The sequence below is a fragment of the Lissotriton vulgaris genome, chromosome 3_2 (genome assembly GCF_964263255.1).
Source record: "Lissotriton vulgaris chromosome 3_2, aLisVul1.2, whole genome shotgun sequence".
NCBI classification, from domain to species: domain Eukaryota; kingdom Metazoa; phylum Chordata; class Amphibia; order Caudata; family Salamandridae; genus Lissotriton; species Lissotriton vulgaris.
In genome coordinates, this window is record NC_141690.1 from 229,467,917 (window position 1) to 229,480,388 (window position 12,472).

Here is a 12,472-nt window from a genome sequence, read left to right on the forward strand (position 1 = left end):
CATTACCATTTCAGGGGTGCTACAGGGTGTCGTTGGACACCCTGGCACCCTTGAAATCGCTTCCTTATTTGCGAATCGCTAATTGCTAATCGCAAATAAAGAATGACTCCCCATTCATTCCTATGGGCCTAGCCCATAGGAATGAATGGGGAGTCAATCCTTATTTGCGATTAGCAATTAGCGAATCGCAAATAAGGAAGCAGTAGAAATCGCTAAAAATATTGCGATTTCTACATGAATCCCGTTTTGGGAGTCTTTAATAGCGATTCCTTATAAATCGCTATTAAGGACTCGCAAAACGGCCTTTGATGAATCTGGGGGTATGTATTTATTTAAAGTTTAAGGCCGTCTTCGAGGCAAGTCTTTTCTGCTGATATGATAAGGACCTTCTTTTTTAACAATACAAATAATTCTCAATAATCGGGTGAAATCTTCTTGAAAAAGTACTCCTGTTGATACTCTTTTCCTTAGTTTCTCCTATCTCCATCTTTTGAACAGGCTGGCGCAAAAGGAGACATCCATGAATCGTCAGAAAAACCTCTCGACTGTCCTTGAAACACCAATGTCAGCTTCGAGAGAAAGAATTAAATGGTCTACCCACACTTACTTGGTTTGGTGCTTGTTTCCTTGCATATGGGACTGGTACATTTCAATGGAAGTAAAGGTGATGGAGCACATGGGACACATGAAGCTGCCAGGACCAGCTGCTGAAAGAAGAGATTTGTGGGTTAATCAGGGAGCAGCAAGGCTAGCCATGGCCACTCTACTGAAAAGATGCACAATACAAGGGAACAATACGGATGTACTTTCTAAGACCACATATTGTAATGAATTCTTAAGATTTATTTTTAGACTGGGCTATCTCACAAAATAACTTCTGAGAGCCACCAAATACTGGGACAATAGCAGGGGGAGAACATTAGCAACCAATTACAGGGACAATACCAGGGGGAGGACCTTAGCAACCAATTACAGGGGCACTACCAAAGGGGTGGTCCTTCCGCCAAATCCTTGAGCGGTCTCCCCCAACACACCCGGGCCTCCTCCTTGCTTCTTGAATTCCACAAGAAGCTGAAAACCTGGCTTTTCAATGAGTCTTCTTGTGAGACTATCTGCATTCAAGCCCTGCCTCACCACACACCTAATCAGACCTACTCAGCACCTGGGTACCCTCAAGGGTGACAAGCAGCACTCTAAAAATGTCTCTTACATTACATCCCTGGAGACCTTGATGAGAACCAAGCGCTACTAATGCTGCTCACCAGAACAGCGGTTGAGCTCTCCCTCATGTGATTGCCCCTCAAAAACCCTGAATCCTATGCTGCTCTCTCCGTCATGTGCTTACCCCTCCTGTACTCAGAGTTGCTATATCACTTGTCTGCGTCTTCGCCATGCAAAACCTCCCCCCACTCTTTGTTGCGCTTTCCCTTGTGTGCTAGCCAACACAGCAGCAGCAACAAGCATTTGCAATGCAATCGGTCTCACCTTTGGAACCTTATATGTATTTAGCTGTGCAGCACATTAGCCTGGGTGCTGAAACATCTACTGTTTCTTAACATGGAGGGAAAGTAAACACCACCCTTTCTACCCACAGCTCTCAACTGACACAGGGGGACAAGTTGTCTAATTCTGACAAAGGTGAGTCCACTGCTAACTACATCCGACCAACAATGTGAACTTCACTGCTAACCACACCATCAACAAAGCATTACACGCTTGCAGCGCCCGCCCACTGCCACCCACATACTGGAAAACCCACTATCGTTAAACAGAGGAGAAGACACTGTGACTGGCTAATTAAGCAACAACCATTTCTTCCCACCACCAACCACAATTATCCAGCTAGTAGGCCACAAAGTCTTCCATTGTTCACTATTGACAAGCAGCACAAGTGACTTGCCATCACCACTCACTACCAATCATGGCCATATATCAGAGGGTACAACATCTCCCAGCCACACTCAACATAGGCAAAGGAACTCAACTCACTTTAAATCGATCCCTGCCGCTGCTACTACCAACAGGGAGAATCCACAAATATATCTGCCCACATAACACCAGTCAACTAATTGAGGAAACTAACCACAATATTTCCCTTAGCCTTTAAATCAGCATAGTGTATGTAACCAGTCCCATTGCCTGCAGCTAGTTATTACAAAAAAAAAAAAATACACGGTACCCACTGTGACCTGCCTCCCCAACATCTATCCAACAGCGCCCTGCTCATACTTTGTAACCTCTACAAGCATCAACCATGACAGGTGTACCACCTACCTGTCCACCTTTCCCCTCTCCTTCCACATCTCTAGCCACCACCAATCAACATATGGGAATTCAACGTCGATTCTCTCCCACCACCTCTCCAGAGCAACAAACAATCCTTTCTCTCTACCCTAACAGTAACAAATAGAACAAGCTACCACCCTGATTCCCCACCCCCATGTGCTGTCCAAGAACAAGAGGCACATGGAATCCTCTTGGGTTCATCAAATCTTCTCCCACTAAACATATAGGGCCCTGACACCTCTTTCCTTCCACCACCACTGTCCACACCACTACCCACGACATCCATCACCCATCACCAGCACAATTCAGCACTCTCTACCGGCCACAACTTATCTTTTGGTCTCTGCCTTCGCCACATTTCTCAAAAAAAGGTGAGCCCCTTCCCTCTCCATCAGCCTCTGCATCCCACACAGAGAAACCACCCCTCTCTTTACCATCTCCACTATGCGACACCTGTCTATCAAGCAGGAGAAATCCACCCGTGCTCCCTCGCTCCATCACAACCTTTCATCAGATCCTGCAAAATAGCACCTTCTCTTCACCACAAATCTATCCACCGTCATCCAACATCCACCAAAACAGATCAAGCCAACGCCGATCTCTCATGAGCAACCTAGCCACGTCATCCACCACAGTTTACTGCAACCATCATCCACTGCATCTGGTATTCACCAACGCTTCCAGGACCACACCATTTTATCTCCCTATCTGCTCTCAGCGCCAATCTATCAAAACAGGACCACAGCCTCCACCAACCTCAATTCACTAGGTTTTCATGTGTAGCTCATGCACAGACTCTTCGAGTCAAGCCATAGACATAGCTAGACTCGCCCTTTTTGTGTCCTGCCCTCCTCTATTTGCAACTTGGGCTTAGTACGTGGGCTGTCAGTCACTTGATAAAAAGACGAGATCTAGAAACATGGAGCCCTGCCCACATGAACTGATTTGACAATTCTATCATGAAGATTTCTTGTAGAAGAGACAAAGAAGAGTGCATGCAATGAAAATACTTTTAAAATAAGTCATAACAGGGCAGGGACTCCAGGCTGTTGAGTTGTATGTGACCATAAAGTCATGAGATCCCAGAGTGGAACTATGCCCCTAGTGAGGGAGGTGAGGGTGAGTTGAGGCGTATTGGGTTGGTAGACCTAAAGGGAGGTAAGGATGACATTCAGGGGTGGGTACAGGTAAAGGGCAGTGAGGGTGATGTGGGTTCAAGGGGTGGGGTTGTAAAGTGAAGTGAGGGTGACTTGAGAGTTATAGGGAGGGTAAAGGAAGGCAAGGGTGACTTGAGGGTTATATTACGGGTAAAGGGAGGTAAAGGTGACTTGAGGGTTCAGGCGTGGGTAGAGGTAAAGGGAGGCGAGGATGACAAGAGGGGGAGCTAGAGGTAAAAGGAGATGAGCATGACTTTAGGGTTATGGGGAGGGTATAAAGGAAAGTGAGGGTTCAGGGTAGGTAGAGGTAAATGGAAGTGAGGATGAATTGATGGTTTAGGGGTAGGTGGAAGTAACGGGAGAAGAGGGTTCAGGTGTGAGTAGAGGTAAAGGAAGGTTAGGGTGACTTCAGTATTAATGGGTGAGCAGAGGTAAAGCGATGTGAGAGTGACTGGATGTGTCCAGGGTACGCAGAGGTAAAGAGAGGTGAGGGTTGCTGGAGGGTTAAGTGGTGGGCAGAGGTAAATGGGGGTGAGGGTGACTTGAGGGCTCAGTGGGTAAAGGGAGGTTAGGATGATGAGGGCTCAGGGGTGGGCAGAAGTAAAAGGAGGTGAGGGTGATCTGAGGGCTTGTGGGAAGTGAGGATGACGAGGGTTCAGGGGTAGGTAGAGGTATAAGGAGATGAGGGTGACTTTAGCATTATGGGGTGGGTAGAGGTAAAGGAAAGTGATGGACACTTAAGGGTTCAATGTGGGTAAAGGGAGGTGAGGGTGACTTGAGGGCTCGGTGGGTGAAGGTAAAGGGAGGTGCAGGTGACTTGAGGGTTCGGGGTGGGTAGAGGTGAATAGAGGTGAGGATGGTTCTGGGGGAGGTGGAGGTAAAGAGAGCTGAGGGCGAAGAGGGTTTAGGGGTGCACAGAGGTAAAGGGAGGTGAGGGTCAATGGAGGGTTCAGGGGTGGGCAAAGGTAAAAGGAGACGAGGATGACTTGAGGGTTCGGATGGGTAAAGGTAAAGGGAGGTAAGGGTGATTTTACCCTTCATCCATCTACGCAGGATGTCTCATCATCCATTTGCATAGGAAGTGACATCACTCTCCTCCCCTCCGAGGACCTACTTAATGGCTGCCACAGCGTGAGCGCTCAGCAGGAGTGCCACATGCTCATCTGCACCATTCCATGCCTGGATAATGTCCAGCTCCAGGAACCCTGGCCTTCCCCCCTCTGCCATGCTGCGACTCTCCGTGCCCTCAACCTTGGCCTCTGCTCCACACGCTGCTGCCTTGCTTCACCACACTACACTGTGGCCACATGCTGCTGTGCTTCCTGCAAGTTTTCATGCACTTACCCACACCGAACACTCTCCACACCCAACTCCCTCACACTGTCCTTTGACCACAGACACTCCACTCCACACTTGCATGAAAGTTCCTCAACAACTGCTCTCTCACCAAAAACACCACAGAAATGTAGGACCTGCTGCACGACAATTCCCCGATCTACTTTTCCTCACGGAATCCTGGCTGAACCCATAATCACCTAACTTCGCCAAAGGAATTACCCTGGATACAAGATTGCCAGACAAGACAGGCAGTTGAGTTGAGTAGTTGAGCCCACACAAGTCCCCTGGACAGACCATGTCCTTGTCAAGTTCAGCATCCCCATCCCATTTCAATGAACACGCATCACCGCCAGACCAGCAGGCCGAAACTGGAACAGCATCACTGAAAAGGACTGGAACACCAGTCTCAACACTCACTAACGCGAACACAGCAACAGCCTCCCAAAAGCCATCGAGAATGTCAATAATTGGTTCACCTCCTGCACTGACTTCCTGGCCCTCCACACATACAGCAATGCATAAAGATCCAGACCCCAGGTCAGTTGGTACGTGGAGGAACTCAATACTGTTAAAACGCAACTGCTAACTGGAAAATGAGCCAAGACAATGCAAACAAGATCACTTTCAAATCTGCCGTAAGACACTTCCACCAAATGACCCAGGCCACCAAGGGTGCAGCTGTGGTGGACCACATCGATGCCAGTACTAACAGAAGCAAATAAATCTTCACCATTGTGAACACTTTCACCTCACCATCGCCCATCTCCAACTCAATCACCCCATTCCAGGACCTCTCCCAAAATCTTTCTAAATTCTTCAGCAAAAACTTCAGTGCGCAAACAGATGTGACAGACCTTACCAAACACCTTCCGATATTATCCAAAGAATCAAAGCTAACCACACGATCTGTCATCACCCCAGACGAAACCACTGCCACCATAAAGTTCATTTACTCAAGGTCCCCATCAGACCTCTGCCCCCACCACACCTAGTCATGACGACTGCAACTCATCAGTGCCATGCTCACAAGCATGAGACAGTGCCATGAGACTTTTGTCTCCTTCTCTGCTCTCCTGGTGCACGTAGGGATTCACAGCTTTAAGTCTTGCTGGTCGTGCCGCCGTAATATGTCGTAGGTGGACCCCCATGATGTCTGCCTCTACTGCCTGGAGACCGACTACGACTCCCGAGACTGTCGGGACTGCCGTGCCATGGCCCCGAAGGCCTTGTGGGAGCGGCGCCGGAAGTTGCTGGAGGTCCGGCACTCCTCTCACCGCCGCCCGGCGTCTAGGGGCCAGTCGCGGGGCCGGAGCCGCCGCTCCTCTGGCTCTAAGTCTTCACCTTCAGATTCCTGTTAGCGACGCCATAAGAAAAATTCAAAGAAGCATGTTCGCTGTCCGAAGCCCCCCGTCGCTCTTCGGAGGTGGACGAGGGGGACAGGGGTTCCGCCCCTGCGGCTCCTCCGGAGCCTGGGAGTCCCGCGGCCTACCCGCTATACCCGGGTCCGTCGGCGACTCCCGAACAAATGCAAGAGTTTCTTGCTGCCATGGACCGCCTGTTTAGGCCTCGGGCTCCCACCGGCGCGCCAGCTGGCCCCCTGGTCCCATGTCCAGATCCTGTAGGCCGGCGGCACCGCCTCTGGCGCTGAGCCACTGGATCCAGAGCTGCCCGTGGCTCCGGCCCCAGCGCCGCCCCTACCTCCGCCACAGGCGCCGCACTGGGTGCTGTTTCTCCCGCCTCTGCCCCGGTTCTCGGACCATTTCGTTCTGACGTGGGATACGCATTAGGATGCCCTCCAGTCTGGCCCCTCTCCTCTCTCTCACCCCCTTGCACGGCAGTGTGACTCCGAGCAGGATTGGGTAGATGACCTTCAAGATGCAGGTGAACTTGATGTGTCTTCTGACCCGGGGTTTGCTTCCCCTCTGCCTACTAAGGAAGAGGGCGCTTCCTACACCATGGTGCTGCGTCGGGCAACGGAGGCTCTCCATCTCGACCTCCCTACGGTGGCCCTTAAGACCAACCTCCTAACGGAGGTGCTCCAGATGGCGCCTATGTCGTCGGAACCACTGCTTCTTTGAATGAGGCCCTTACCGAAGTCCTCTTGGGCACTAGGTTGCGTCCGGCCTCGCAGGCACCAGTGGATAAGAACGTCTCTAGGCGTCATCGTCCGGCACCTGGTGATCCTGCCTTCTTGACCACTCACCCCAGGCCTGAGAGCCTGGTCATTCAGGCTTCGATGTCCTAGAGTGCCTTTCCCACGGCTCCGCCGGATAAGGACTCCAAGAAGCTGGATCAACATGGCAAGAGGTTGTTCTCCTCGGCCAGCTTGGAGTTGAGGTCATTTAATACCGTCTGCTTATTGGACCGTTACTCCCACGCAGTGTAGGATTCAATAGCAGAGGTCCTGCCTCAGTGACTCAGGCCCAGGCTTCCAAGGACTTCAAGTGTGAAGGTCCAGGTTGTCCTTTCCCAGGCAATAGCGGAGGGCAAGGATGCAGCGAAGTTTGCCATCAGGTGTGGTCTGGACATGGCTGATTCCTTGGGCAGGGCGATTTCCACGACTGTGGCGTTGCGGCGCCATGTCTGGTTGCGGTCTACCGTGTTTTCGCTTGATGTCCAGAGCTCGCTCATGGACATGCCCTTTGATGGCTATCGCCTCTTTGGCGACAATGCGGACGATGCCCTGGAGCGCTTTAAAGACCTCACGGGCCACGGCCAAGTCTTTGGGTCTTTCCACGCAGAGCCCTGCCATGCCTGGGTTTCGTTCCTTTCGTTCGTAGCCAGGGTAAAAGCGCCCAGGCGCGCTCCTCCACAAAGCCTGCGCAGCGCCAGCCTCAGCTTGGCCGCAGACGTGGCTTCTGCAGGGACGGGTCTGGTAATCAGCGGGCGGGTCAGTCTACCTCCACCCTCGCTGCTTCCACCTCCAAGCCTTTCTAATCAGAGCTTCAGGGGGCACCCGACGCCGGTAGGAGGCAGGGTCCGTCACCACCTCCACCACTGGCGCGAAATCAAATCGGACAAGTGGGTGCTGCAGATAATCTGCCAAGGTTACTCACTGCCCTTTCTGTCCTCTCCTCCAGCCATGCCACCTCGGTACCACCGCATGTCAGGGAATCATTTGGCTCTTCTCCGTCAGGAAGTCTCGGCCCTCCTGGCTAAGGGGGCCATCGAGTACATTCCTGATCAGGAAGTAGGGAGTGGTTGTTATTCCCACTACTTTCTGGTCCCCAAGAAGGAAAAGGGGGCCTGGCGCCCCATCTTGGACCTCTGGGACATCAATCGCTTCCTCCGGAAGGAGACGTTTAAGATGCTGACTCTGGCTCAGGTCCTGACTGCCCTGGACTCTGGAGACTGGATGGTAGCGTTGGACTTGCAGGACGCTTATTTTCACATCCCTGTCCTGCCGGCCTACCGGCGTTACCTGTGGTTCATGGTAGGCCATGAGCATTTTCAGTTTGCTGTGCTCCCCTTTGGCCTTACCAGCGCCCCTTGGGTGTTTACGAACGTGATGGCGGTGGTCGCAGCTCATTAGCGCAGATCAGGGGTGTCAGTCTTCTCCTACCTCAACGACTGGCTGTTAAAGGCGGGGTCACCGCAGGCAGTCGTCTCCCACCTCCAGACTACGGCCGGCCTCCTGCATTTGCTGGGGTTCTCCATCAATGTGCCGAAGTCGCACCTGAGTCCCTCTCAGAAGCTCCCTTTCATAGGAGCGGCTCTGGATTCGACACTGTTTCGGGTTTATCCTCCCGAGCAGCGAGTCCAGGATATTCAAGCTATGATTCCGCTCTTTCAGCCTCTATCCCGGGTTTCAGTCAGGATGACCCTCCGGCTACTGGGCCTGATGGCCCCCTGCATCCTGCTGGAGACACATGCCAGATGGCATATGCGGGCTCTGCAGTGGGACCTGAAGTTCGAGTGGGCACAGCATCAGGGCAACCTGGCCAATCACGTCCGGATTTCGGAGGGCGCTGCACGACAGTTGCAGTGGTGGCTCACGAAACGCGATTGGGTCAGTGGCAGATCCCTCTCTACTTCCCCAACCGGAGCACACAGTGGTGACGGATGTGTCCCTCCTGGGATGGGGAGGCCACATAGGAGAGGCGGAGATCAGAGGCCTCTGGTCTCCGGCGGAGTCCCGGCTCCATATCAACCTTCTGGAGCTGCGGGCGATCTGGCTTGCACTGAAGGCATTCCTTCCCTCTGTCTGGGGAAGTAAAGTGCAGGTGTTCACAGACAACACCACCGCCATGTGGTATTGCAACAAATAGGGCGGGTGGGGTCCTGGACCCTATGTCAGGAGACTCTGCGCCTCTGGACATGGCTGGAACATCAAGGCATTACCTTGGTGGTTCAACACCTGGCAGGTTATCTGAATGCTAGGGCGGACGAACTCAGTTGCCGGTGCATGGTGGATCATGAATGGCGTCTGAACTCGGACGTGGCGCAAGGTCTCTTTCTGCAATGGGGAGAGCCTTGGTTAGATCTATTCGCCAATGAAGAGAACGTGCAATGTCATCAGTTCTGCGCGTTGGAATTTCCAAGACGGCGCTCGCTCGTAGATGCACGATTGGAGCTGCGGTTTATTGTACGCTTTCTGCCCAGAATGCTGAAGAAGATCAGGCGCGACGGGGCCCAAGTCATTCTTGTGGCTCCGGACTGGGCTCGAAGAGTTTGGTATCCCGAGCTACTCAGTATGAGCATCGATCCCCCGATCCGTCTGCCTTGTCGGGAGGATCTTCTGTTGCAGCAGCAGGGGGTGGTCCTCCACCCGAACCTGTCCAGCCTCCACCTGCATGCATGGAGATTGAGCGGCGACAGGTGACACCTTTCGATCTTCCTCCCAAAGTCTGTGATGTCATTCTGGCGGCCAGGCGGCCCTCCACTAAAACTGTATACGCCTTCTGATTAAACAGATTGGTGGCATGGTGCACAGCAAAAGCTGTAGACCCCCTTTCGGCCCCTCTTTCTGAGGTTCTTCTGTGTCTTTGGCCCAGCAGGGCTCTGCTCTGGGCACGATCAAAGGTTATCTTTCTGTCATTTCCGCCTTCCTGCAGCTTCCTGATCAGCCGTCTCTTTTTAAGTCTCCGGTTGTTAATCGTTTCCTTAAAGGCATTACGCACGTTACCTCCCGTGCCTTTCATAATGCCTCAATGGGACTTAAATTTGGTCTTGACTTTTCTGATGTGCACTCCCTTCTAGCCTCTTCATAATGTCCTTTACGTCTTCTTACTCTAAAGACGGCTTTCCTGGTGGCTATCGCCTCTGCAGGAAGAGTGAGTGAGCTCCAGGCTCCTTCTTATAAACCTCCTTTCCTTTCTGTTTATCCGGACAAGGTGGTGTTAAGGACCCGTCGTTCATTCTTGCCAAAGTTTGTCACGCCCTTCAACATCGGGCAGACCATCACTTTGCCCACCTTCTTTCCACCTCCGCATCCTTCCAGGGAAGAGGAGAGGCCCCACTGTCTTGACCCAATAACGTGTGCTTGCTTCCTATCAGCAGCGTACACAGCAGTTCCCGGTGGATGGTCAGCTCTTTGTTGGCTACGTGGGCGCCAAAAAAGGTCTGGCTGTGCAGAAACGGACCGTTTCCCGGTGGATCGTTCTGTGCATTAAAGCTTGTTACTCCTTGGCCAAGAAGAAGCCTCCTGTGGGGTTGCGTGCCCATGCAACTGCAGCCACTACTGCCCTGGAACGCGGCGTTCCCTTGCAGGACATTTGTCAGGCAGCTACATGGGCCTCGCTGCACACATTTACCAAGCACTACTGCCTTGACAGTCAGGTCCGGCGAGACGGCTTCTTTGGCCATTCTGTACTCCGTGACCTTTTGGTGTAATCCTGTTCGCAGACCCACCACCCGGATTGGTATTGCTGGGGTATCCCAGTACCCAGATCAAGTTCAAAGCCTACATGACTAAAATCGACCACTGGAAGAAGACCACCTGTCTAAGGCTAAACACAGACAAGACCCAAATCGTGAGTGGGTCCGGAGGTGTGTGGCTCCTCACATGGGCAACTGTGGTGTTTTTTGTAAATAGCTGCTTGCTCGGCCGCGGGGAGCCCCGACTCAGAATGGCGGATCCCAGGTGCGAGACACCGCTTGCACTCAGAGGGACCAAAGGAGCCTCACACGTGGTGACATTGGAAGCTTTCAACAGCAGGCGCTTTCAGCTTTCCTCCCTACAGGGTATTTTATCAGAGTGAGTGGCAGGACTGGGGCCACTTGGTGAGAGAACATTGAGTCCTTGGGCAGCTATTTTGGGACTACTACAACCAGCATGCCTCAGTGACAACGCCCACAGGGGCGAGGACTCTAATTATTTAATAAAGAAGTGTTCTTCCAAACCGGTTTCCTGCCCCTCTTTGCCAGTGATCAAGGGCGTTCCAGCCCGAAACGCGTATGGCTTAACAGGAACGCGGAGTGCCTGCCATGCATTCTTCCACATACGTGGCGGTGTGAGTCCGGAGGTGTGGGGCTCCCCACATGGGCAACTGTGGTGTTTTTTGTAAATAGCGGCTTGCTCGGCCGCGGGGAGCCCCGACGCAGAATGGCGGATCCCAGGTGCGAGACACCGCTTGCACTCAGAGGGACCAAAGGAGCCTCGCACGTGGTGACATTGGAAGCTTTCAACAGCAGGCGCTTTCAGCTTTCCTCCCTACAGGGTATTTTATCAGAGTGAGTGGCAGGACTGGGGCCACTTGGTGAGAGAACATTGAGTCCTTGGGCAGCTATTTTGGGACTACTACAACCAGCATGCCTCAGTGACAATGCCCACAGGGGCGGGGACTCTATTTAATAAAGAAGTGTTCTTCCAAACCGGTTTCCTGCCCCTCTTTGCCAGTGATCAAGGGCGTTCCAGCCCGAAACGCGTATGGCTTAACAGGAACGCGGAGTGCCTGCCATGCATTCTTCCACCTACGTGGCGGTGTGAGTCCGGAGGTGTGTGGCTCCCCACATGGGCAACTGTGGTGTTATATATATATATATATAAAAAAAATATATTTTTTAAGATAACTTTTTTCACCCTAAAAACTAATCCCACCCAAGTCCCTTAAAATACCCCAGCACCCCAAAATACTAAGCCACCCTTACGCCTTAAAATACCCCAGCACCCTTAAACACTAACCCATCCTGACCCTAGAAATACCCCTATACCCCAAACCTATCCCTGAACCCTAAATTACCACTGTACCCTAAAAATACCCCTGTAACCGAAAACCCAAACCTATCCCTCAACCCTAAAAATACCCCTGTACCCCAAAACCCAAACCTACCCCTGAACCCTAAAATACCCCTGTACCCCAAACCCCAAACCTACCCCTGAACCCTAAAATACCCCTGTACCCCAAAACCCAAACCTATCCCTCAACCCTAAAAATACCCCTGTACCCCAAAACCCAAACCTATCCCTCAACCCTAAAAAAACCCTGTACCCCAAACCCAAACCTACCTCTGAACCCTAAAATACCCCTGTACCCCAAAACCCAAACCTATCCCTCAAACCTAAAAATACCCCTGTACCCCAAAACCCAAACCTACCCCTGAACCCTAAAATACCCCTGTACCACAAAACCCAAACCTACCCCTGTACCCCAAAAACCCAAACCTACCCCTCAACCCTAAAAATACTCCTGTACCCCAAACCGATCCCTCAACCCTAAAATACCCCTGTACCCCAAAACTCAAACCTACCC

The 12,472-nt window shown here is 52.1% G+C and overlaps 1 protein-coding gene across 4 annotated transcripts in view; it reads right to left on the reverse strand.

Annotated features, from left to right (window-relative positions):
* Positions 1 to 12,472, reverse strand: part of KRCC1 (lysine rich coiled-coil 1) — a 260,232-nt gene that overhangs the window by 31,266 nt on the left and 216,494 nt on the right. For 3 of the 4 annotated variants that reach the window (XM_086964269.1, XM_086964268.1, XM_086964267.1), the window contains one exon: positions 608 to 704. In XM_086964269.1, coding sequence (XP_086820395.1) covers positions 608 to 704 — 97 coding nt within the window. Of the gene's footprint in view, positions 1 to 607; positions 708 to 12,472 lie in introns of all 4 variants that reach the window. The other variant, XM_086964266.1, reaches the window with a different exon arrangement.